General features: G+C 38.8%; 1 protein-coding gene across 2 annotated transcripts in view; it reads right to left on the bottom strand.

Moving 5' to 3' along the window:
- CTNNAL1 (catenin alpha like 1) overlaps positions 1-26,905 on the bottom strand; it is a 67,430-nt gene that overhangs the window by 2,617 nt on the left and 37,908 nt on the right. Inside the window, exons 8-15 of one of the 2 annotated variants that reach the window (XM_035016125.1) lie at positions 25,209-25,295; positions 21,123-21,281; positions 18,716-18,808; positions 14,968-15,118; positions 9,021-9,058; positions 7,046-7,096; positions 6,799-6,953; positions 2,755-2,803 (exon numbers count right to left, since the gene is read on the bottom strand). In XM_035016125.1, coding sequence (XP_034872016.1) covers positions 2,755-2,803; positions 6,799-6,953; positions 7,046-7,096; positions 9,021-9,058; positions 14,968-15,118; positions 18,716-18,808; positions 21,123-21,281; positions 25,209-25,295 — 783 coding nt within the window. The remainder of the gene's footprint in view (positions 1-2,754; positions 2,804-6,798; positions 6,954-7,045; positions 7,097-9,020; positions 9,059-14,967; positions 15,119-18,715; positions 18,809-21,122; positions 21,282-25,208; positions 25,296-26,905) is intronic. The other variant, XM_035016126.1, reaches the window with a different exon arrangement.

The raw sequence follows: 26,905 nt of genomic DNA, 5'->3' as shown, positions 1-26,905 counted from the left end.
TAGTTCATAAGAAATATACTCATGGCTAATTGTCATATTGAATTTTAAAAGTAAACCTAAAAATAAAAGGTCTGTCGTGGAACTCCTGAAGCTTTTCTCCTACCCAGGAAACACAAATGTTTAGCTGTATTCAGAAGGAGATTTCTCAGGCTTGATGCAGAATCAATCCCTGGAGAGGCTCCTCTACACCTGGACACCTCCAATTACTCTGGAGGGTCATAAAGACCTATGATGCTTAGCCATACAAATTAACCATACAAATTATGTCTGGGCTTCTGGAAGGATCTGGAGCTCATCTTATAATACCCCAACTATAAAGGGTGATGAATTGTGGAACATGAGGTCAAAAGGGTTAGGACTTTCCTACTTCCACTAAAATTTGTCACCCATACACATTCCTTAACCAGCCATTTGAGAGGACCAATTTAGATTGGTTCTTGAGTATTCACCATGCATTTTACAATTTAGTGAAGAGAACAGGATGATGCCAAAGAACAGTGGAAAAATAAGGCTGGACAGATAAGATAGGAATATTTCGGATGCTTATTTTAAAATAGTAACAGAATGTTTCAGAGTAAGAGACACCAGGGGAATAAAGGGTAGGAGTCAGCTTTAGATGGCAGCCATAAAAAAGAAGAGAATGGCAATATGAGGGTGGTTTGTGAAGAAAACTAAAGTGCTTGGTAATGAATTAGATAAAGAACACGAAGAAGGAGGCAATGCAGCGTTAACCTTAACACTCTATGCAACACCTTGCTATCATTGGATGAACTGATCTCAAGGTCAAATAATCCTTTGCTCTCTTCCTTATCCTTTAAAAGGGAGACCAATGAGTTTTACACATAGATTCTAACCAAACAGAATGACTCATTTACCCATACATTCCTCATCATCCTACATTACCACTTTCTGTTTACATCTCTTCCCTTCTGGCCTGCAAACCCCATGGGGGCAAGATCCATGTCTATCTCCTGGACTATCATGGTTTTACAACCACCTGAAAGCTGATGACTCCCCAGTCTCTCTCTCCATTCTTGAACGATCCTGACACCAGTCTTTTACATACTACTTGAGCAAAACAAAATGCTTGATTTCCACCCTCTAAATCTGGTTTTCTCCCTCAGTGTTCCCTAGCTCAGTAAATGGCACTACAATTTACCCTGGTGATCAAGCCAAAAACCTTTTAAAACCTAAGTTCGATCCTGCCACTGCTCCTCCAAACCCTCAATGGGTTTTCCCTCATACCTGAAAAAAAAGTCAAAGTTCTTCCCAGGGCTATGGAGATGTCATGCCTTACCATTTTCCTTCTGGTTCACTCCATTCCATCCACATTTGCCTCTTTATTTTTCTTCAGACCCCTCCAGCCTACCCCAACATCTCAGGGCCTTTGCACTTGCTCTGTTTGCCTAAAATACTCTACCCCCAGATATCCATCCAGATCACTCTCTCATTCATTAATATCTCTACTCAAATGTTACCCCCTTAGAGAGGTCTTTTCTTGCCAGCCTTCTATCACCTTTCTCTCTTTATCTTTCATGAGTTTATCTCTAAATGCTTATATATAGGCACCGCATACTTAACCTTCTCCTGCCTACCTCCTCCCACTAGAATGTAAGCTCCAGGCCAGCATTGGCTTTGTTCTGTTCTCTTTTCTCCACAGAGGTCTTCCCCCCAGGATCTGACACACAGTAGAAGCTCAATAAATACTTGATGAGCGCTTCATGTCCATCGGTAGACAATTCAGTAGACACCGGTTTAATGAATAAGCTCACACAGGAGGAAGGTGACTAGTGGATCTTTTGCAGTGAAATACCCCCTGTGGTGTGGTATGATTTCAAATGGACATGAGCCAAATGGAACAGAGTGAATCCAGAATTTATTCCAACTGTTTTAAGGGAAATCGCTTATCTACAGTTGACTTTATAAAAAAATACAAAAGAAGTATTTTCTAGAAATCTTCTGACTCTGATGATAATCATCCTCCCAAGCTAAAATCCCTTTCCTGAAGAGGCTCAGGTGGCAGCACATGGGAATGCCAAAGGAAACTACTAAAGGTAAGAAAGTGATAGAAATTACATATTTCAAATGTACGAATGCCCTTGGTTCTAGAAAAGCAAACAAACTACCGTGAGAGTTAGGGCAAGTATTCTTGCAACCCACTTGCCAATCTAAGGCCTCTAACTGAGGGAGAAGAATTCAAGATGGGCCTGTGTGGAGTTCCATTAGACACACTGGGGCACAGGGGTGGGGGTGAGCATGTCTGTCCCTCCTTGAATGCCTTAAATCAGCAGGAACATGGAAGGAAAGAAGGAAACTATACCAATTACCCTCTGTCTCAAGCCCATGACAGATGCTTTTTCTCATGCGTTGTCCTCATTTACTCAGTATCATTCATCCAATCCAATAATGAAGAGGCCAAAAAGCCTTCCTAGCACTCAGGAAGGTATCCAGGATATGCGCCTGCTGACAGGATACTTCCACCTACTTGGGAAACCTGTAACTTATTGCACATATTGACTGTCAACAAAGCCTACTCTGCTTTATCCTTATAGTATTTGAATTTTACATAAGATATCCAAAAAAAAAAGTTCCACAAAATGCTACTGCAAGCCATCTGCTTTTCCACTTTTCTCTATACATGTGTATGCATAGGTAAGCATACAAACATGATATGGTAAATCATTTCGAAAATCTGTTATTACCCACTTTTAGCCCAGAATTAAATTAGTAGCATAAAATGGAAATAAAACATACCTCTAGTTGATGAATTAAATCCTGGGAAGTTTTCAGTGGCCCCTCTCCTCTGAAATAAAATGAATTATCAAGGAGATCTAAGAAAAAGTTATTGTCTGAAAATTGGTTTCATAACATAAAACTTCTAGAGCATTTTGTATATTAATAGATCCCAAATTTTGAAGAGTAATATTGAATAGAATAATAATATTGTGACTTTATTCTTGAATAACTTTAATATTTAACTATTACTTCTTAGGGCACTTTAAAATTTTTCAGTGAACATTATATATGTTAATTTTATAACGTAAAGAAATTTAAAACCGACAATATTTAAGTTTTATTTTTCCTTTTTAACCTTTTTCATTTTGCTTCATAAATTAAATACATGAGATCTGACAATATGCCTTAACCAAAGGCCTTTGTTACATAATGTTAAGAGGATCAGACCAAAACTCAAAAAATTCTCATTTTTAATTCTAAAACTTTGACAAGGCATGTCATTTAAGTTTCAGCGCTGGGTATATAAAATAGTCACAATATTTGTGCTACCACTCTCACCAGCAGACTAGGGAACATCAGATTGAAAACTACCAAGAAGAACCAAGACCTCTACAAACAAAAAGCAAACCACAGCAAAGAGAACAGAATGCATTAAGAAGAGCAGTAGACTAGGCATGAATCAGAAGAAATCTAATAACCAATTCTGCCCTCAACATCTGTGACATGTGAACAAATTATTCCTGTTCTCTGATAAACCGCTGTGATCATCAAATGAAATTATGAAACAGAAACCACTTAAAGACCTATAAGGCTCTGGTAAGTTTGAAATTTTTTAAAGGAAAAATGCACTAGTAAATCTTAAATATATAAATTATCAAGAAATAGGGATGCCTGGCTGGCTCAGTTGGTAGAGCATCTAACTCCTGATCTTGGAGTTATAAGTTTGAGCCCCTTATTGGGTGTAGAGAGTACTTAAAAATAAAATCTTTAAAATTATCAAGAAATATGAATTATCATCTATAAATTACTAAGAAACTGTATAAATTGTTAAGACAACCTTAAACAGCAGCCTGAGGAAAAGCTATAAAATTGCCCGGGAAAACTGTAAAACTGGATACCGTGAAGGCTAACAGATGGGTCTCAGAAACAAGGGGTGCCTGGGTGGCCCAGTCAGTTAAACGTCCGACTCTTGGTTTTGGCTCAGGTCATGATCTCATGGGTCATGGGATTGAGCCCCACATTGGGCTCCCCCACTGGGTGGGGAATCTGCTTGAGATTCTCTCCTTCTGCCCTTCCTCCTATGCACACACATTCTCTCTCTCTCAAATAAATAAATCCTTAAAAAATATTTTAAAAAAAGAAACAAGCAACTAGATGAGGCTGGTAAACCACAGGTATTAAGGGAAAACAGAAAAAAATGTTGGGGAAAAACATATGCTGACAGTGTGGGTAGAAAACAAAGCCAGCTTGAGATTTTACCACAGATATACCAAGATGTGTCAAAATGGCACAACGTGTTACCCATTACAGAAAAGCCATTTTCTTCCCTGAACTGAGCATTCCTGTCTAATAACTACGTCTCATAACAAGTCCCATTCCACAGAGCTTTAGTTATTCCTACCCCTCATAATGCAGCTCCTCATGCTTCCTAGTCTCCATGGGATGCATGTCATCCCTTACCAGAATCCACTATCCTGACTCTGAAACAAAAAATGCTGACCATATCACCCTGGAATATTCTGAAACAAGAAACAAGAAATAAAAGAGGCAGTTAAAAATGTAAACAAAAAATTCTACTGAGGAATCCTCTGTTTAGGAAGATTTTCTATATCAAACTACATTTACTTAGTGATAATGATATTCCTCCAGTTTTCATTGGTGAAAAACAAATTTTTGTTTAAAGATCTGCTGATTTTTATCCCAGGAGTTAACTAGCATGATTGCAACCAAAGGTCAAGATCTTTGTTATTCCAGCTAATCTGTGCACATTTGGTGTGTGTGAACGAAGGAGTTCCATTTTACTTTCTTCTGCAAATCTGACTCTTCAGATTTTAAAAAGACAGGAACTAAGAAAAAAAGGTCAAAATTGCGTTAGGAAGACTCAATCCCAGGAGAAGCTTGCAAAGAAAAACGACCAAGCACAAAGGAAGGAAACCACCGAAGAGGAAAGGTCACCCATGCTGGAAAGTATGGTAAAGTATTAACAGATGGCTGCTAAACAGAGGCCAAGTCACTCAGCTCCTATCACTTCTGCACCCTCCAGAAGAATTCTCTATCTTGAAAAGGTAGAGGACTTCATCAAGAGGGAAATGAATGCTCCTTCCTCACTCCTGATCTTCCTTCCATACAAAGGCATCTTCACTAGCATAACCTCCCTCACTTCTCTCAGCTCTCCCCCTTATTCCCTCCCATAGAAAGGTATGGGCATTTATTTAGCTTTTCAGTCTTTTTGGTGACTTTGCAAAAATAAAATTGGATGTGGTAGGCCTTTCCTTTCTCCTTTTTCTCTTGGAAGTAAAGCTGCTTTTGGGAGATACCTGCTCTGTCAGTTATTTTAAGATACATTCTGTCCCTGTAGAGTAAGATTTCTGAATTCTAGAGATCGTTTTTAAAAACCTACTTGTTAGTGGATATAAACTACATTATCCAATAATAGCTTTATCAATATAAAGGTTACGGCCCCTACCTGCCTATTCTTTTGCTTATTTTTTCATTTTGTTCAGATATTGGGTAGGAAAAAGGGTGCTATTTATTGAACCCCAATGCCCACATAGCTGTGGAGATCCTAACTACTTTAACTGAGTTTAGACTCCAGATGAGGGGTGCCTGGGTGGCTCAGTCAGTTGAGTGACTGACTCTTGGTTTCATCTCAGGTCGTGATGAGATCGAGCACCAGGTCAGGCTCTGCTCTCAGAGGGCAGTCTGCTGGAGATTCTCTCCCTCTCAGTCTGCCCACTCCCCCCCGCCCCGCTCACAGGTGCATGCTTTCTCTCTCTCTAAAAGTAAAGAAATCTTTTTTAAAAAATGAAAAAAAAAAAAAAAAAAAAAGACTCCAGATGAAATAGATTACATTCCAGAATACTGAAACAACTTGTAGGTGTGAACCACTGCTGATATTTTCAAAATCAAAATGAGCAGAAGAGCCATAGCACTAGAGATATCAAATACTTTCCAGAGTTCCAAAAATAAAAAAGATAGATTTCAGAAAATTAGTGAGAAGTTTGAAGTCATTCCTTGAGAAAATTCTAGAACAGATTATTGAGCAGATAACAGATAAATGTTTACAATATGGAATTACTATACCATATGTATAGATTATTTTAACAGAAGATTGTGGAATGTGATCAACATGGACTTCAATGAGGCATTTGATCAAGAGTCTTGTTATGCGGACAAGACAAAGAACGTAGGTCATGCAATAGTAAAGTCAGGGAAATTCTCTGCTATATAATGAACACTGATTCATGGAGACTTGGCACCCTTTTGAGGTGGTAGTCCTTATGGTTCTATTCTTTGATCTGTATTATCTAATCAATTATCAGTCACTTGCATGAAGAGTTTAAAAGACATGTTTTCTAAACTTACTGATGCTTGCTAGGAGAGAGAATGATACATTGAATGACAAAAATCAGGATGCAAAATTATAACGACTGGGTGGCTCAGTCATTAAGCATCTGCCTTTGGCTCAGGTAATGATCCCAGGGTCCTGGGATCAAGCCCCGCATCGGGCTCCCTGCTCCACGGGAAGCCTGCTTCTCCCTCTCCCACTCCCCCTGCTTGTGTTCCCTCTCTTGCTGTGTCTCTCTCTGTCAAATAAATGAATAAAATCTTTAAAAAAAAAAATTATGAAAAGAACAGGACACAAACCTGGAGGGGTTATCTTCTAAATCTAAATCCTAATTAAACGTCTTCTTGTTGTATTCACTTAATTATCATAAGAACTTAGTCTTTTTTACCAAATATTTGAAATTGACTTTAACCTATCAATGATTTAACATGAGTTTTTCCTTACACCAAATATTATTGAACTGATTTAAAAGGATCAAGTGTAACTACATTTACCTAGTAAATAAATACAGAGAATAGGCCATACTGGACATGTTGCGCCCATTTCGAACAATCTCATTTTCCTGATCCTCCCATTTCTTGATCTCACAGTTGACATCGGAGGTAAGCAAACCCAGCTTAAGTCCAAGCTTTGCTATCTTGGCTTGCTCCTATAAAATACACATTTTAATCACCACAATATTGTCATTATTGATGTAAAAGGAAGATTAGAAGTAAGACTGTTAAAAGAAAAAGGTCTTACCTCAGAGTCAGGCTTGTCTGGCTTTAACGATTTCAAGTTTGCGTTATTCTTCTATGACAATAAAAAGATTAAGACATCTTAAAAAACAGTACAGCTAATTGTGAGGAAATACAATAGTAATAGAAAACAAATTACCTATAATAAAATTTTAACTTAAACATTTTCAGAACATACTTAAACTATATTAAATTAAGTTGAAACAATTATTTGCAAATGCTCTTCTAGCATGTACGTTCAGCTTTGAATAGGTAAGTAGTCAGAAACCCGGGACCAGGGAAAGCAGATCATGTCCCAGAAGGATTTAAAGACTTCTGCAGTCTTCTCAGAGTCCAGTTATTATACCTCCAAACATTCCTGGCCCCTCTGTTGAGTTATTTTTATGAAATGATGTCATAAAATTAGCCACTATATGTAGTTTTCCACATGTTCCTAATGTTATGACTCTGGAGCTCAATTCCTTTAACCAATTTGCCCTTTGAAGGCAAAATTTCAGCACCCTAGTGTCATTGACATCTCAGTTCCGAATACTCCACCCAGGCTGTATAGGAGATTATACTTAGAATAGAGTACTTCATATTTGAGTCAACATATCTGATGGGCCCCCATCTTTGAAACAGCAAGTTTGTTTCTGTGTGAGCTCTATGGACCTCAGAATATAGTTCCCCAAGGAGAGGCTAAAACATTATAGATAGTTAGGTTAGCAAGCTAGCCCACAGATTCCTATTTACATGAAGAACAGAGGGGCGCCTGGGTGGCTCAGTCGGTTAAGCAGCTGCCTTCAGCTCAGGTCATGATCTCGGGGTCCTGGGATCAAGCCCCGCATCCAGCTCCCTGCTCTCTCCCTCTGCCTCTCCCCCTGCTTGTGCTTTCTCTATGTCAAATAAATAAACAAATAAAATCTTAAAAAAAGAAAAAAAAAAAGAATGGAAACCACTACCAATGGCAATGTTTCTTTGAAAAATATATGCAGAAGCTCTCAGGAGATGGCAGCCCAGGTTGGCCATTCCCCCCAATGTGAGGTCTGGCGGAAGCTCCCCTAATTGGGGCAGGAGTTCCAGAATGGCCAGGGCTACTGTACATAAAGGGGTAGGAGACGCTGGTTGCCTTTTTTGTTTTAACATTTACTCAAACTCTAAACACACACACACATACACACATTGAGTAGATGTACACAAAGTATAAATTATAACATAATAAAACAAAATACCCAGCCCCCTTAGCTTAAGAAACAGGTCATCATCAATACCTTCCAGGTATATGTGTATCCCCTTGTTTTTTGTTTCCCTTATTATTACCACAACTTGATACTTCTGACCAGCTCTTCTGTCACCAGTTTCACTGCAGAACAGAAGAGCCTCAACTTTTCCTTGTTCTTCTGTCTCACAGTTTATATTTACTCATTTAACATAGCCCTTTTGAGATTTTCTAATGCTGCTTACTATAGAAGAAATGGACAGAAAATGAACGTGGGGAAACTATAAAGCCGCATACATGTATAAATACGAGCTGCCCCTTATGTTCACTGGAAAATACAGATGATCTGTGTTCTCTCTGGCCCCTCCTTGTATAGAGAGTCACATCACCTGTATCTTCCTCCTTCATCTGGTAGACTATAAAGCAGGTGATAGAGCATTTAAGACATAGCTCGAAAAAAAAAAAAAAAAAAAGACATAGCTTGAGGTTTTGAGGGTTTATTTTATTTAGAATTTTACAGCCTATCTTATTTTTTTAAATTCAGTTGTGTTTTCATTATTTTTATTTTTACTTTTACAAATGATTATTATTAAAGTGTTTACTGAAGACTGAAAGGGAGCTGCCTGACAAGGTGCAGAAACCATCTTCATACATGTCACCAAGCTGGCCACCTAGTGGGACACTATTTTGGACTGCAGTCAGATGCATTAGTTTCAGTTTCAAATTTACAATTTGGGTTCTGAATAAAACATTCCAGAATGTACAAAACTCTTCTACTTACCATTGGCTTTGGAAGTGACAGGTAGCCATACTTCTCTCCTACAAATAACACATATAACTTAAAACAAATTTTCTATTAGCGTATTTTCTATTATTCACATTTAATTTTTTTTAATATGATTATATAGGAATGGTAGTACATTAGTTTTGATAATTTAGGCTATTAATTACATGTGTTTCAGAAACAAAATTGTAATTTGGTGAACATGAAGGCTGTCAACAGTTATATCTCTAAGGTACCTGGTTGGACAATCTCTCCCTCCCCCAATGTAATGGCAGAAAGGCACAATTTCTCTGTGTTATTTACTTATATTTATTTACAACAAGCTTCCTTCATAGTGAAATCTTTCACAGCGGCCTGCCTCCAATGAAACCAGATTCTTCTTTTATCAGTACCAGTTATCAGTGCTTGCTTCCTTTTCTGTGACTATCAAACCAAATCACTTACACCTAAATTCTTAAAGTATTCTTCCAGTCAAACAGAGCAACTCTAGTGTACAAGATAGGAAGAGGAAGTAAACCAAATACAGTCTCTTGGCTGTGAATTAACACATGCAGGAAGCACAGTAACTGAGGAAAGGAAGGAGACATGTGATGCCCACTTCACCCCTGCGCTTCCCTATTTCAAACTTCTAGATCATCTATAAAGTCAGGTTACAATGGATGGTAGATTGTTTTCAAAGCCTAGTTTGTTCATAGGGGAAAGGATTCACAATAAGATTGAACAGTAATTGCTTCTTTTTTTTTTTTTTAAAGATTTTATTTATTTATTTGACAGAGAGAGAGAGCACGAGAGGGAACACAAGCAGGGGGAGTAAGAGAGGGAGAAGCAGGCTTCCTGCGGAGCAGGGAGCCGGATGTGGGGCTCGATCCCAGGACCCCGGGATCATGACCTGAGCCGAAGGCAGACGCTTAACGACTGAGCCACCCAGGCGCCCCAGTAATTGCTTCTTGATTTCAAGGAATGGGAGTTTGTTCAGCTATAATATATTAGGTAGAACCATATGAAATTGCTGATACTCAACCACTCTGAAATACAAAAACAGCAATTTCATACAGTTTCACCTAATGAAAGTAAATACAGTGTAAGAGCATTAAATCATACACTTTCTTATAGAACGACTGTTACATGAACAGGGTGAGCCTATTCATAACATATTTAAATTTTCATCTAGAACTGTGCTGTTGAATATGGGATCCACCAGCCATGTATGACTACTGAGCAACAGAAACATGACCGGTCTGAATTGAGATGTGTTGTAACTATAAAATACATACTGGATTTTGAAGATTTAATATAAAGGGGAAAAAATGTAGGAGACCTCATTAATTATTTTTAAGTATTGATTATAAACGGAAACAATTATCTTGGATACACTGTGTTAAGTAGAAAACATTGAAATGAATTTCACCTGTTTCTTTTTAAATTTTTCTTGTGCCTCCTAGAAAACTTTAAAGTACATATGTATTTTATATTTCTGTTGGACAGTGCTGATCTAGAAAATGAACTGTCATTACGGGTCAGCCATTGGTACTCGGGAATAGCTTTATGGTTCAAATCATTTCTTTGTAGCAGAATAGTAAGGGAATTTTATTAATGATTTTCTGTTCTCAGAATTGTGAGAGAAAAATAAAACTTAAAGACATTATTTCCATGCCTTGTCTCCTAGCGCTGATATAAAAAGTGCCCGATTTAGCTGTGAAAGATTAATAGAAGACTTTGTCATTTAGAACCTCAAAATTCACCATTTATCTTAATTCAAAGTCCAAATCCTGTCTATAATAGCCCTAAAAAGTGGTCTTAATAAGCTGCAGAAACGAGCATAATCATTACTTAAGGATAACTAGCTTAGGCATGAGCAATCTTGTATTATTTACCCTTGTGATCCTCCATAGAGCCTATGACCCTGACATGTTCACATTTTCTCTACAAGAGTAAAAAAAAGCCACCTATCTTAGTATCCCTTATTTCTCCGAGAAAACAATAGAGGTAAAGAAACCAGGGGCGCCTGGGTGGCTCAGTTGGTTAAGCGACTGCCTTTGGCTCAGGTCATGATCCTGGAGTTCCGGGATCGAGTCCCACATCGGGCTCCCTGCTCAGCAGGGAGTCTGCTTCTCCCTCTGACCCTCCTCCCTCTCATGCTCTCTGTCTCTCATTCTCTGTCTCGCAAATAAATAAAATCTAAAAAAAAAAAAGAGAGAAACCAGAAGGCAGGGAGAAATAAATGAAAAAAGGAGACTTTCTATAATCTGGTTTTCTAGCATTACCATCACCAATTAATCACTGGCACTTCCAGTCCCCGAGGCTGTCTTACAGACACTTTGTTTTGCTCCATATTCCCATCATTTAGTTGGACTCAGAATGATTTGCATATTTGAGGATAACTGCAAAACTGATCATTCTTCAAGACAGCTTTTCCCCAAATGCTCTGCAGGTAAGGTTATCCCTCTTTCCCCAATTCCAATATAAGCCAAGTTTAGTTGATTAAAAAAAAAAAAAAGTTGATAAAGATACCAAAAATCATTAATCTGAATCATTTTATAATTAATTTTATAGCTGTTTTTTTTTCCATACAAGCCTAATTATTGCCATTGATTCTAAGCAGAGCAAATACATTGACTCAGTTACGTTTAGCTCTTATATCAAATTAAAGAAGTGGCATTAACAAACAATTTCTATCTCTGATGAAAACATGTTATAAACATTAGAAGTAACTGGAAAAACAGGAATATTTATGGGGAAAACACAGTCAATATTTGAATTATAAACCTGTTTTTCAAAGCACTGTTTTCACAGGGGTATCATAAGTTTAATACTCCCAAAATGCTTTGTTTAATATTCCCTAAATCAACACCACAACTGTACCATTTTTACTTCTCACCTTACACCTCCAGATAAACTAAGTTCAGGGTTAAGCTCAAGAGCCCCTCTGATCTGATGGGAGTACCGAAATGATCGCTTATTTGCTGCTCTCATTTTCACTATCCAGAGCTCTTCTGCATCTTTACAAACTAAAGCTAATTTCCCAAGGACAGAAAAGCCTCACTATTTCACTAAAGATGTGCTATGTAATTCCCTATTAGAAGGTCTCACAGGGGCACCCGGGTGGCTCAGCCGTTAAAGCGTCTGCCTTCAGCTCAGGTCATGGTCCCAGGGTCCTGGGATTGAGCCCCGCATCGGGCTCCCTGCTCTGTGGGAAGCCTGCTTCTCCCTCTCCCACTCCCCCTGCTTGTGTTCCCTTTTTCGCTGTGCCTCTCTCTCTGTCAAATAAATAAATAAAATCTTCAAAAAAAAAAAAAAAAGAAGGTCCCACAATTAGCTTTTTGGATTCCGGAAGGTGCTCTATATGGCATTATCAGAAAGATCATGTCCCCAGACCCACTGAAAATGAATCGCTAACTACTGAAGGATAGGCAATTAGCTAACCACAGGAGTAGGACTGGGGTATTCTAATCCAAACCCAGTTGTCATCCTCAAACTCTCCCTTACCTCTACATTCAATTAATCAGCAAATCCTACCAATATGACCTGTAAAATTCTTCTTAAATCAGTCTTCTTATCTCCATTTCTACTATCATCATCTCATTATCTCTTGTCTGGATGGGTCACTCCCTTGTTTCGAACTCCATGTCCCCCAGATAAGCTCATATTTATCCACAAGCATGTTCCTCCTTCTATGCATCCCATTTTGGTGAACAGCACCTTACACATCCAATCTGCCAAGTGATAAAACAGGCGCAGAGCTATGGAACAGGACCATTAGGTACATCCCTATAACCTGAAGCCTAGTCATATTAATTCTAAGATGGTTCAAACAGAACAAGAGAAATTCAGCCTCTTTAAAGGAGAAACAGTCTACAAGCTGTGAGAGAAGGCTTCTTTTAACATTTAGTTATCTAAAATAATCTCAAATTCTAAACGCTATGATTACAAATTCACCATTAAGGGAAAGTGGAATCCTTCTGATCTGGTCCTTTCTAATATGAAGACCATGGCTTCCCAGGAGAGTTGGATAAGAAGGCAGAAATGGATGAAGAGAGAAAGGCAGGAAGACAAGCATTGACTTTTGAGTTCTTAAAACAACCTCAGGAGGCCCTATTGTGAAATTTCCGTGTCTCAGGATAAGGGGGACAATGACCTAGCTCTGAGTCCCTTTCTCATTGCTTACCATGTTATTTGCTTTAATTGGTTGGTTAAACGATACTTGCAAACATATCTGGTAATTCTTCTAGTAATGAGAGTCAAGATATTCAGAACAGAACAAAGGTAGCTAGAATACAGCAAAGGCTTTTCAATAATAGCTGTAACATGAGTTATAACAGTAGCAGAGAGAAATCAGGATCTGAAGAATACACTCCATCCTTTGTATGGACAGTAGTGGACAGGTGCAAGGTAACAGGCAGACTTGTCATAATAACCATACAGAACAGGAAAAACAACACTGTGACACTGGACTCAGTCCAGTCAATAATGGCTAACCCAGAGTTGGACTTCTTTGTCAAAAAAGCTATTCTTATGAGCTTAATGTTAAAAGTCAGGACAAAGAAAGGCAGTACAAGAAATCAACCAACTCTATCTCAGTTAACCCCACATAAGGATCCTTCTGAACAGCAAGATACTTTACCAGTTAAACAATGGATGTACCATTGATTGAGGCAGCAGAGTTTCCCACCTACAGAGGAATTTCTTTCAGCCCTAAAGAAGTTAAGGTAACCTGATTTTTTTGAGGATAGGTTACCCCAAACCTAAAGAAGAGACCATTTACATAACATCCAGCTTAAAAGTAAAAGAAACCACAGAGACCATGTGGTCCAAACATAAGTATAGGATTTTCCTGTTTCAGCTCTAGTCTATCTGTAGTGGGTGCTGGTGTTGAGAAAGATGGGGAAGTCACTTTCTTCATTTCCTAAACAAGTCCCATAGCTAAATGACCATTCTTCTTCAGATATGAATCAACAACATCACTTTACCTTTTAATATATGAAACTTGTCTCACATAAAAATCCATGTGTCTATAAATACTTTATAAAAGCACTGAAGTGATAAGCCATTTAGACTAGCTATCACAGAAATCTTTAAATGTAAAAGCATGGTAAACATTTATTATATTTTACAAATTATGCTATATTTATAAAGTCTATCTAATTTTCTGATTTTTAAAAGCAAATCAGCAATTATCCTATATAGGTATTTTTAAAAATATGAAATGTTTAGATGTTCAAGTCAATAAAAATAAATATGTAATTTGATGTTATTGTGGCTTAAAGGACATTTTATTTAAAAAAAAAAAAGCATGCTTGACACTAACAGAAGCCATTCAAAGAGGATAAAATACATGAAAACACATAAACATAAATAAGAGGACATACTATACAATGGAAAATAAACCAAAGTCCCAGTTATTATTAAAATAAAGAATAAAAATGATGCCTTCCTATACATTGTGTAGTGCTATTCTACATGTTGTAAAAATACCAATGAACTTACCCACCACAGGAAATTTTCCAAGATTATGTAGTTATCAAAGAAAGAGACTCCATCCAAGTGGAAGGAAAGCAATTCAAAAATCAAATAACTACATTCATTTCATTATGAAGTTAGTAGAATTAAATCAGAGAATAATTGTATTACAGAAGAGCTTTTGTACTAAAACTAAAAAACAATTTTGATAAAATATAAAATGACTAAATTTCAATAGGAAAACTAGAATATTAATATTAATTCAAAGAAATCTACTACACTGTTGTACAATAAATTGTACTGCTTACATACTACAATAAAGAAGGACACACAACATTTTCAGTTTTTCTGTGGAAGGTATGTTACTATAAAAATAACCCATTGGGTTATAACAAGATAATTCATTTTGCAACTGAGGTTTGACATTAAAAAACTAACAGAGCTAATTAAAATAATAATATATTTAAATACGCGGACAGTTTCTCACCTCGTCTTCCTTCAAACACGTCATTGATTTCTCTTAGCAGTGTTGACATGTCACCAATTTGGGATTCCCAAGCTTCACAAAATACATCTAGGTTTTCTTTAGCAATTTTACTAGATGGATGCAATGTCAGTGTTTCAGCGGCAGAAATTATCTAATGAAATACAACATACACAGGTGTCCATTTCAAAATCTTAGCTCTCAACATCATATTGGAGACCAGACTTAAGTCTGTACTGTTCACTCAACAAACAACTGTGAAGTGCTTTCCACACATAAGCACCATGTTGGCCAACGTGAAGAGACAGGGAACGAAAGTCACTGTTTCTGCGAATAAATAGCATGCATTATTATATACAAACCTTTATCCAGGGAGCAATGGTCTGTATTTCAGGAAAACGACTTCCACAGAGTCATTTCCACAGCAGAATTCAAAGAGTTACGCTCAGACTGGGAAGGGTGGAGTGCGCTGTACACAAGAGACAGGGCAGGGGCTGCGAGGCGGCAGTGGTCGCCGCGGTGGTGCTGGTGGCGGTAGGAGTACCGCTAAGAGGAGTAGGACCGGCAGCAGTAGTGGGAGTGGCAGGTGGCTAGCAGTACCAGCAGTGGTAGGAGTGGTAACATACACGCACACCTATGAGCACACGGCAGATACGTTCTTGAGATACTGTCTCGGGGGCTCGATCTACATTGGTATTGACCTTCAGAAACACACAAACAAAATACATTTTCTCAACAGAGAGAGAGAAACTGAGGCTCGGGGACACCAAGTAACTAATACATGGCTATTCACTCACCTACTCTGTGCCAGGCACTATACCCGTGTTCCCAGCGCTGGGGAATAGCTACGAGTGAGACAGATGAAGACTCACACTATAATGGGGGGAGACAGATAATAAAAAACATACTAGTAAATGATAAGATATTGTAAGTTATGATAAATTATATGTATAAAAATAAAGGGTAAGGACGAGAGAGGGTGTTAGGTGGTCACGGAAAAGGTGGCACGTAAAGGCAAAGAACTAAAGGCCAGTGGGGCCAAAGGAAATCTAGGGCGAGCCATTTGGGATGAGGTGCGAGCACTTCTAGTGTGTTCAAGGATCAGCCAGTAGACCAGTGTGACTGGACTGACATGAGAAAAGGGAAGGTCACCAGAGGCCATGTGATGCGGGACATACACAGTAAGGACCGGACTTTACTGTGAGACAGGAAGTCACTGGAGAGCTTTCAGAAGACTGATATGGTCCACGTCATGCTACCTGTAAGGGAATTAGAGCTACGTGTTCCTCCTGGGGGGGGCACAGTCACACACGCACAGGACTTGACAAGGAGGTGGCAGCTTCATGAGCAAAACAAGGTTCCCCATCTTCAGGGAGGGCGGGCACATGGGCTCTCCAGAGAACCACGAGCTAGATTTCAGTGGGACTTCCCTCTCGACCAGGAGCCATTGCACGCTGTACAAACTGCTCCATTGTGTCCTGGATAGGATCTAACATTCTAAAGGAAATACAAAGATGACATAGCTGAAGTAGAGATGTCCAGAAATAAATACAAATTAACCCAGAGGCATGCTCTATTTCCTTAAATGATCCCTTTGTGAAACAGATGGCAAAGACAAGGAGCAAAAGCTAAGGCTGTGAGAAAAAAAATGCTTCTCAAGTTATGGAAATTGACAACAGGCTCTATCACCATCCTGGGGAAGAAAGTACGGTTATTCCTAATATCCCTACTACAATAAAAACAGTAAGCAGAGAATTACAGCCAAATAGCAGCAAGTAGGGCTTGAGGAAAGCAAGAGCTGATTGCATATGGCAGAAGAGACAAACCTTTTCATTCTACTGAAATACACTTAAAGCCAAGGCAAGCAGGATGAATCTCAAGCAGACAAGCAAATACTGAAGCCTTGGTTTCTCTTAATAAGGAGAGATCCTCTGGTTATAATCAACTGTTCAGCAGATGATCATTGCTAAGGGTGACTCATATACTTCCTCCTTCCATGATAAGCCTTTGACACTGTTCTCTACAGAGCACACATCCCTCCAACATTCAACATGCTTCTGCTAGAGGACACAGGCCACTCTGGTCTCTAAGTCACTTGCACTGTTCTCAACTCTAAATCCAAGGGCTCTACATCTATCATGTAATACTACAGTTAGGAGTACGTCCTTTGGCTGACCATGATAAATGAAACAAGAACACCTGGTAAATTGTATTCTGGAGCTTAGACCTAAAAAAGAAAGGAAGTTCTGCCCCTCACTTTTCTCTTTAGATTAATTTGACAGGGACAATATTAAATGGGATATCAATTTTTAAAAGGCTCTGGAAAATTATAAAAAGTTGTATCTCGGGCGCCTGGGTGGCTCAGTTGGTTAAGCGACTGCCTTCGGCTCAGGTCATGATCCTGGAGTCCCGGGATCGAGTCCCACATCGGGCTCCCTGCTCAGCAGGGAGTCTGCTTCTCCCTCTGACCCTCCCCCCTCTCATGCTCTCTCTATCTTATTCTCTCTCTCAAATAAATAAATGAAATCTTTAAAAAAAAAAAAAGTTGTATCTCAAAAAATTCAGAAAAAATTCACAACTCTTCCAAAAAAGCACAAGAACTTTCATTTCTACATATTCCTATATAGTCATTTTCTTTTTTCTTTTTTTTTAAGATTTATTTATTTTTAGAGAGGGGGGTAGCACGAGCAGGAGGGGCAAAAGGAGAGGAAGAGAGAAAATCTCTGACACGGGGCTCGATCTCACGACCCTGAGATCGTGACCTGAGCCAAAACCAAGTGTTGGACACTTAACTGACTGAGCCACCCAAGCACCCCTCATTTTCATATATATGTACATTTTACATAGTAGCAATTATAGTAAGTATACAAATATGTATCCTGCTTTTATCATCTAACATTTTATCATCTAACATCTAACAATACATTTTTCAATGTTGTTAATTCTAGCTATCATGATTATTATTTAAAGGTCATAATGTACTATTTGCCTACTTTAATTATCTTGCTTCCAACTGAATCTTATTATAAGTAATGCTGTAACAAACATTGCTTTTGGTTTTGTTTTTCTAATTTCCTTATGTCCTTGGGAATCCTAGGTCAAAACACGTAAATATTTTTATGGCTTGGTCCATAATGGTAACTTATTTTTTTTAAAGATTTATTTTTTTAAAGGTTTTATTTATTTATTTGAGAGAGAGAGAGCATAAGTGGGGGAGAGGGGCAAAGGGAGAGGGAAAAGCAGACTCCCCACTGAACAGGGAGCCCGACGTGGGGCTTGATCCTAGGACCCTGAGATCATGACCTGAGCCAAAGGCAAACACTTAACTGACTGAGCCAGCCAGGTGCCCCTAAGATTTTATTTTTTTAAGTAATCTCTATACCCAATACAGGGCTGGAACCCACAACCCCAAGACCAAGAGCTGCACGCTCACACTCCAGCCAGGCACCCCAGTAAATTGCTTTTCAAATATGTCACTATGACCTGCACTGCAAACAGCTTTACTGAAAATAAATATAAACTAGGACATCAATTAAATGGGCCAATCTCCAGTTTTGCAGAGGAGCAGCATCAGCATGGAGTGTCAGCTATGTTCTGGCACACTATCAGTGAAAATTCCATTATCTTCTTCATCACTCTCAGTAGATTTGACCTTTGGTTATGCAGAACCACACACATTTTCCTTCCACACAATTTGTTATGACACTCAGACAAGACATAATATAAAGGAATGATCTGCTCTTGATCATACCTGTTGGCCAGTCACCTGAAATGTCTCCTCTGCATGTACACAGGTTATTTCAAGAGGTTCTGTCCCAGATACATGGCGTAACAATCGACAGACCTATGAGAAAACATTTCTACAGTTCAACCTCCACCTTCTCGTTCTTCGCAATCCAGGCTTTCATTTTATAATTAATAAAGGAAATAAAGCCTTACACAGAAAACTTATTAAAACCTTATTAAATTAAACCTTATTTATTAAAAATCAAGTTGTATATTACTTAGAAGATTATTATAATACTATATTGGTCACCAACAGATTTTCTAGGAATAAAGCAGGAATGCATAAGGGTAGAGCATATTGTCTCTTTGTCTCTATTTCTTATCTCATTATGGCAAGTGGTCACAGAATATTAGAACCCGAAGGAATCTCTGAAAGGATCTAGTAAGTGCCCACACACTGTATGTATGAAGCAACTTCACTCAGAGAAGTGATTTGCCCAAGGTCCCTCAGGTATACTATGTCAAGCTACACATTCTTTTTTTTTTATTTTGACAGAGAGAGACCCAGCAATAGAGGGAACACAAGCAGAGGGAGTGGGACAGGGAGAAGCAGGCTTCCCGCTGTGACCTGAGTGGAGCTTAATGACTGGGCCATCCAGGCGCCCCCAAGCTATACATTCTATCAACAAACAACACTTCCTCTCAGGGTCAATTAATTAACACACCTTTCACTGGAGAAAACACTGGATTAGGAAAGGTTGATGTAATGAGAAAAGAGCCTTTATCAGAGAAAATTATTGAAAATCTTCAGACTTGAGACAGAAAACATTTTTTTCACTTAAAAATTTTGCTGCAGGATCCCTATACATAGCAAGATTAAACTGTTTACAGTCATAATACTTGGTTTATAAACAAAACAGCAGCATAACAGGTGAAGGTAATCAAAAGGTACGAATCTCCAGCTATAAGATAAATATGTTCTGAGGATATAATATGTAAGACTAGAATTAACAGTACTCTTTTGTATACTTGAAAGTTGCTAAGAGAGTAGATCTTACAAGTTCTACTTGTAAGGAAGGAAAAATAATTTTCTGTAACTATCTGAGGAGGTGATGGATGTTAACCAAATTTATTGTGGTGATCATTTCAAAATACATACATATTTGAGATTATGCTGTACACCTTAAACTTACACAATGTTATATGTCAATTACATGTTTAAAAAACTATTTTAAAAAACATAATCATCAAATCTATTGTAAAATGGAGACGTACCTATAGTCATTTTAAGAATGCTCCCTAGCAGTTTTCTTTTTTCTTTTTTTCCCTAGCAGTTTTCATATGTACGCAAGTAAAGGAGAGAAAGGTAGTCGACTTAGTCTAAGGTTCCTTCTAACCATTATTTGGAGAGCTGGGGAGAGCAGGTAATATGGAGACAGCTCTATGGTTTGTATCTGTGCATTTATATACATGCTGGATATACCTGATATGCACAAGTTATACACAGCTTAAGTATACATTTTTTACTAAGAGATGTCTAGTGTTTTCAATAAGTGAAAGGCTTAGAATATCAACTAATAATTGAAATTATAGCAAAAATGGCAGGTGAAGCACCAGTAACACCCAACAGAGGTTTGGGCAGAACAGAAGAGGTTCAGAGGAGGAATACTGTGCTGAATGTCTTTTGTCCGTCCACATCCACTCTCCTTTCTCCTCAAACTGCTTTACGCCCTGGGAGACTGACATTTGTGGTCTCCAGCTATGTTTGGCCAATGGGAAGCCCCAGCAATAGACCAGCAGGAATGCAAACAGTAAGGGCCTTTATTCTCATGCTTTTTCCCTGCAGGATTGCCTTGGGCTGTGGCTCTGCGTGTAGTCTTGAAATCAGAACCTCTCATGGTGGCTTTCTGAAAGACTCTATGCCCTTCCAGTTTCCAATAACCACTCCTCTCCCCGATTAATTTGGGCCTACCAGCAGTACCAGCTCTGCTATCGCTAACCCCAATTACTGTACTCCCACGGTTCCCCCTACACCGTGTCTATGTAATTGTAAACAGCTCCTTTATTAGTCTCTTTAAATTATCCTAATTCAAGTGTGCCATCTCTTTCCTGCTGAGACCCCACAGGTTCAAATAGAAACAAGGTCATAGGATGTGTCTCCACTGCTCTACTCCTAAGCCTAACCTCTCTGAGAGAATAAGGACAAGAGGATTAGTAAGTGTATCTGCGGGTTCCAGCATTTTTTGTTTTGTTTTAGAGGCCAGATTGTTTTAAGAACAGGACAGATAAACATTGTATCTTTAAGATTCCAAAGGAGACAGAGAAAATGCTCATATAAGTTACCCCCAAACTATATTTGTGTCAATATTCCCTGATGATGGTACGGCTATCATGAAACCACAATTTCTTTAACAAACAAACCTATTACTCACCTCAACAAGCTGCTCTTTCTGTTCAGAGAGTTTACAGGCATACTCGGCCAAACCTTCTAAATTTCCTTCTACTCCAGTAAGTTTTAATGCTTTTAGGACCACATGATCAGCATGGTATTTTAACAGATCTGCTGTCAGCTGGGTTGCTGTCCTGTGAAGCTGCAGATGTGGGGGGTGAAGGGCAATGAAAGAAACACAACAGTCAGGTTTTGTCATCAAGCAGCTCACAAGCACTTTAAAAATGAAAAAGGAGCAGTCCCCACTTGATCCACTGAGAGAGGAAAGCATAAAATTCCTGTGGCAACAGTAGCAGTTGGGCCACGCAGGGGAGCTTGTCCTTTCTCCCAGGCAGGAGTGACAGGGACATCTTTGAGTCCCCTCATGTGGGCAGAACTGCTGTCTGCAGAAGATGACCTGCTCAGCTAGTGTGGCATGGCTGGTCCCTTTCTCATCCTGCTATTAACTAGTTCTTGCCCACATAGCTTCTCTCTCACTTAAAAAATGCTTCCACTACTCTGGAAGTTAGTAAGAAACACAACAGTATTAAGAGGACAGTATTCAGAGTACTATGAGGATAATCAAATGGCAGTTCATGATCAGTAAGGTTTAATAGACTTTTGAAAAGGTACTGATGTGAGATTCAATCAATTAGGTATTCAACACAATTTTATTAGATACCCAGATCATGGCAGACACTGTATTAGAGGCTGGACATACAGACAAGTAGGACATACTCCCTTCCCTCAGGGGGTTACAGCCCACCTGTAGTTGCTATCTAGAACTTTACTCCCCAACTCTTGGGTCACAGGATAAATGACAGACAAAGGGTAACCAAAACCCCGAGGCTGTATTTGACTTGGAATGGATTTTAAGCATGGCCCACTCTCAGCAGATATCTTTGGGTACTATTAACTCCAAAATCTTCCCTTCATCCTGCTTTTTGTTAAAGAAAAAAAAAAAAAATGATGTGACGGGTTATTCTGGGGTTCTCCAGGAAGAGATTGTTTTTAATAACACTGTCCTAAGGAAAATCTGACTTTGAACGAAGCCTATTGAATCAAGTGATTTTTTTTTTCCTGGAAATAATCCAATGTCAATTCAAATTACAGGACTTTCTACAAAATTAACAATGGGGTAGTCCGCATTCATGCAATCAAGTGAGAATAATTACAGTCAGAAACAAAGACATTAAAATGTACTTTCCTTTGGAAACTAAATGCCACATAAGAATTTTAAAAGATTTTTTTTAACCATCAGGGCCTTAGAGAATACCTAATGCCAGCCCTTTATTTTACAGACTATGAAACAGGTCCTTAGAGACTGAGTGACTTGCCCACAGTCACGTAAATCTGAGTGGTTCTAGAGACAACTTATTACCACGCCTAAGGGAGGAAGGGTGAATAAACCCAAAGTTCACTCTGCGCAATGAACTGACAGCGGTTTTATAGAGACCATCTGCCTTAATCATTATAAAAATTCTTCTAGGGGCGCCTGGGTGGCTCAGCCGTTAAACGTCTGCCTTCGGCTCAGGTCAGGATCCCGGGGTCCTGGGATTGAGCCCCACATCAGGCTCCCTGCTCAACAGGAAGCCTGCTTCTCCCTCTCCCACTCCCCCTGCTTGTGTTCCCTCTCTCGCTCTCTGTCAAATAAATAAATAAAATCTTAAAAAAAAAAATTCTTCTAGGTTGATGTTGTTACACTCATTTCAGAGGTAAAGAAAATGAAGCTGGTGGAAAGCTGCTCAGTCTATCACCAAAGGATTTAATCCTCTTACTGACAGTCAAATTTTAACAATAGTTCAGTTAAAATTGAATAGGCTGGAAAAACATGGATAGGCTTTTTTTTAAACCAAAGAAAACCATAACATCCTTCTATGTTTAATAAGATGGTAAAATGAAGGTCCACTAAAATGTGAAACGAATCATCATGTATATAATTTATCAAAGAAAACCAAAACCCAATTCCATTCTCTTGAACCCCTGACTGTGCAAAATATAAAAGAATAAGGGAATTAGAGATAAGGAAGCTCTGTTTGGAGAGCTGATGGGTGCTTACTGGGTGCACCCCAGAGTAGAGGGAGCAGGACGGCACAGGAGCTGCCGTGAGGAGCTGGAGGGCCCCACAGGAGGGCCTCTGAAGAACACACGCAATCATCCAGGAGAGACAAAGTCAGCCTAAACAGAGCCCAAAGCATCCTGTAAGGGCACCAGTTTCAAAGAACTTTCCACCTTCCTACTTCCTCTCTTTTGGCCTTGAGCCACACACACCTGGCAAAGATTGGGAACTGAAGCTAAGAGGGAGGGGGGAAAAGGAAGAAAGGTGTGAAAAGAGATCAGAGACCACACACACATTTCCCAAAAGCCCTAGGCGAGGCTGAGAGCTGGGAAACAGGGGTAAGTCCTATAATTGAATGAATAGCAAAGCAGCAATTAATGTATTGGAGAAATCATCCTAATTATGGAACTGAGACTGTGTTTCATGACCTAAGGCAGGGACTGGCAAACTTAGTCTGTAAAGGGCCACATAGGGAATATTTTAGGCTTTTCAGGCTGCACAGTGTCTACTGCAACTACTCGATTTGTTGTGAAAAAACAGTAGACAATATGTAAGCACACGGACAGGACTATGTCTCCCCAAACTTGACTTAAAACACACAGCCTGGATGTAGTTGGCAAACATCTGACTTGCAGTGACTTTCAATAACCTGAGAGTGATCAAATAAGTCATGAGATGACCAAGTCTTGCAGGAAGCAGGGAATTCTCAACCAAAAAATATTTTTTTTTATTTTTTTATTTTTTTTAAAGATTTTATTTATTTATTTGACAGAGAAAGACACAGCGAGAGAGGGAACACAAACGGGGAGTGGGAGAGGGAGAAGCAGGCTCCTCACTGAGCAGGGAGCCCAATGCGGGACTCGATCCCGGGACTCCAGGATCATGACCTGAGCCGAAGGCAGTCGCTTAACCAACTGAGCCACCCAGGCGCCCCAAAAAATATTTTTAAAAATCAATTACATTAAGGTTATAGTTTATATACAGCAAAATGTACCAAGGGTACAGTTTGATGAGTTTTGACATTTATATCTACGTAACCACCACCACAAACAGTATTTAATACATTTCCTTTTTTTTTTTTTAAAGATTTTATTTATTTATTTGAGACAGAGAGAATGAGAGACAGAGAGCATGAGAGGGGGGAGGGTCAGAGGGAGAAGCAGACTCCCCGCCGAGCAGGGAGCCCGATGCGGGACTCGATCCCGGGACTCCAGGATCATGACCTGAGCTGAAGGCAGTCGCTTAACCAACTGAGCCACCCAGGTGCCCTTTAATACATTTCCTTTATCACCCAAAGTTCTCCCATGCCCCTTTGTAGTAAATATCCCCCAACTTCTGACCCCAGGCAGCCACTGATCTGGTTTCTGTCACTATAAATTAGTATTGCCTTTGCTAGAATTCCTTCTAAATGGAATTATATATATACACATCCACTCACACACAAACACACACTCTTTGGTGTCTGACCTCTTTCAGTGTTATGTTTTAGTGATTCATCCATATGATTACCTGTATCAATATTGTTGCTTTTTAGGGGCGCCTGGGTGGCTCAGTTGGTTAAGCGACTGCCTTCGGCTCAGGTCATGATCCTGGAGTCCCTGGATCGAGTCCCGCATCGGGCTCCCTGCTCGGCGGGGGGTCTGCTTCTCCCTCTGACCCTCCCCCCTCTCATGCTCTCTCTAGCTCATTCTCTCTCAAATAAATGAATAAAATCTTAAAAAAAAAAAATATTGTTGCTTTTTAATACTGAATAATACTTGTTACAGTTATATACCAAAATTCATTTATTGATTCCCCTGTGGATGGAAACTTAGGCTGTTTCCGGTGTGGGGCTATTATAAATAAAGCTGCTATGAACATCCACGTACAAGCTTTGAGAAGGACGGCATTACAAAAAGCAGTGACTTCAAAATGGAAAACCATCTTCTGGGCACACAGACCTAATACTACTACTGCTAAGGCACTTCGTACATACCATGCCACATAAACTAGCAAAGGACTAAAAGAGGCTAAATTTCAAACTATACTTACTTCTTTCTTAAGTTCTTTGAGACTGTGACTGATTTTCAATACAGCGAGTTCTAGTTCTTCAGCAATACTTTTTGTTTTCTTGCTTTGCTAAAAATTAAAAATATGTATATATAGTGTTACCTCATCTTTTTAATCTGGTAACTCCAATTTCACTTGAACAATAAATTATAATAAATGTTTAATATCATTCTGTGAGTTATAAAAAAAGTAGATTTTAAAAATTCACCTTTTTATGGACAGAATGGAAAATAGGATTTTAACTATCTAGTTATATTTTCCCATTGTAACTATAAAAAGATGAATTTTTAAAATCTCATTTTGTTAATAAATTTATCATGTCTAAAATGATTCTATTTTATCTTCTGCCCAGAATGCTCATCTCTTCGCTCTTAATGGAGTTAAAAATTAAAATCCTATTTACCTTTAAGTCTCTACATAAATGTCTCTTTCTCAGAAAGGCCTTTTCAGATCACACAATCTAAATTAGGCTCTCTTCTTACCCATTCTAATCTTTCTCTAAGTAATTATTCTAGTTTACAATTACATATTTACTTTTTTTATTTTATTTTTTTTGATTAAAGTCGATCTTCCCCACTAGGCCTTGGTAAGCTCCATGAAGGCTGGGATCACATTTATTTTGCTCACCAATGAATACATAATACCTGGCACAGCAAATGTAAGGTAGAGGTACTCAGTTCTTAGAGTGGATAAATCAAAGTTAAATGCCAATATCTTCAAGAAGTCTTCTTGATTCCTCTCCCTAAATATAAATTTGCCCTCCTTCAAGTCCCTGCAACACATGGTCTGTACCTCTGGTAGGACACTTAACAAAGCTTTCTGTACTTGTCTTACCCCTTCCCACACTTTTCTCCACTGCAAAATTCTTGGAGGCAAAGATTTTATCTTATTCATCTTTAGATTTCCGGTGCTTGGCATACAAAAGGCACTCAGTAACAAATGCTGAAAAAAATGAATGAATGAACAATACATCTGGCATGCAGACTCAGAGATCTGAGTGCTTGTGAAATATGGGAAAGGTGCTAATTACAAATTTAAGTGTTGACAGACTCGGATTCCCAACACAGCATTTCCTCACAGAAACTCTTCATGTGGACTGTTGGGTTTAAAATTTAAAACTGAAGCAATCTACACTTCAGATTAGATATCACATAGATATTTCAAAGTAATCACAAAATACTGCTTTTAGCCGTGACAGCACTCTACTCTAGGTTAGTTTCCCGTTAATATGAGCATTTGCACTGTCATGATGCCAAGGAACAGGAGAAATCTTGATTTATATCCACTCTTCATTCAAAAATCAATCGCTTTACATGAAAGTCAACTGCTGCTTCATTCACTATTCTCAGCCACATTCACCCCTCTTTGTCTTTACTGCCAAAGCCTTTGTTCACAGCTGCCATGTTTGCTCCATCTACACTGTACGTTGTAAATCACATTAAATACTTTTTTTGACATACCCTAGGTCTAAGAAATAAATAAATAGTGCCACAGCCCAGTCTCAAGCCTCTACCTTTCAATTTTGTAACCATTCTCTACAAGAGTCTGGATACACACTTTCTATGTTGTCCCACTCTGTCCATCTTTTTTTAAATTTTTTTTAAGGAAACTCTACACCACATATGGGGCTCGAACTCATGACCCCAAGATCAAGAGTTGCATGCTCTACCATAAGCCAG

This window comes from Mirounga leonina, unplaced genomic scaffold, assembly GCF_011800145.1.
Source record: "Mirounga leonina isolate KUSES-001 unplaced genomic scaffold, KU_Mleo_1.0 Mir_170, whole genome shotgun sequence".
Classification (NCBI taxonomy): Eukaryota; Metazoa; Chordata; class Mammalia; order Carnivora; family Phocidae; genus Mirounga; species Mirounga leonina.
This window is presented reverse-complemented; position numbering and strand designations above follow the sequence as displayed.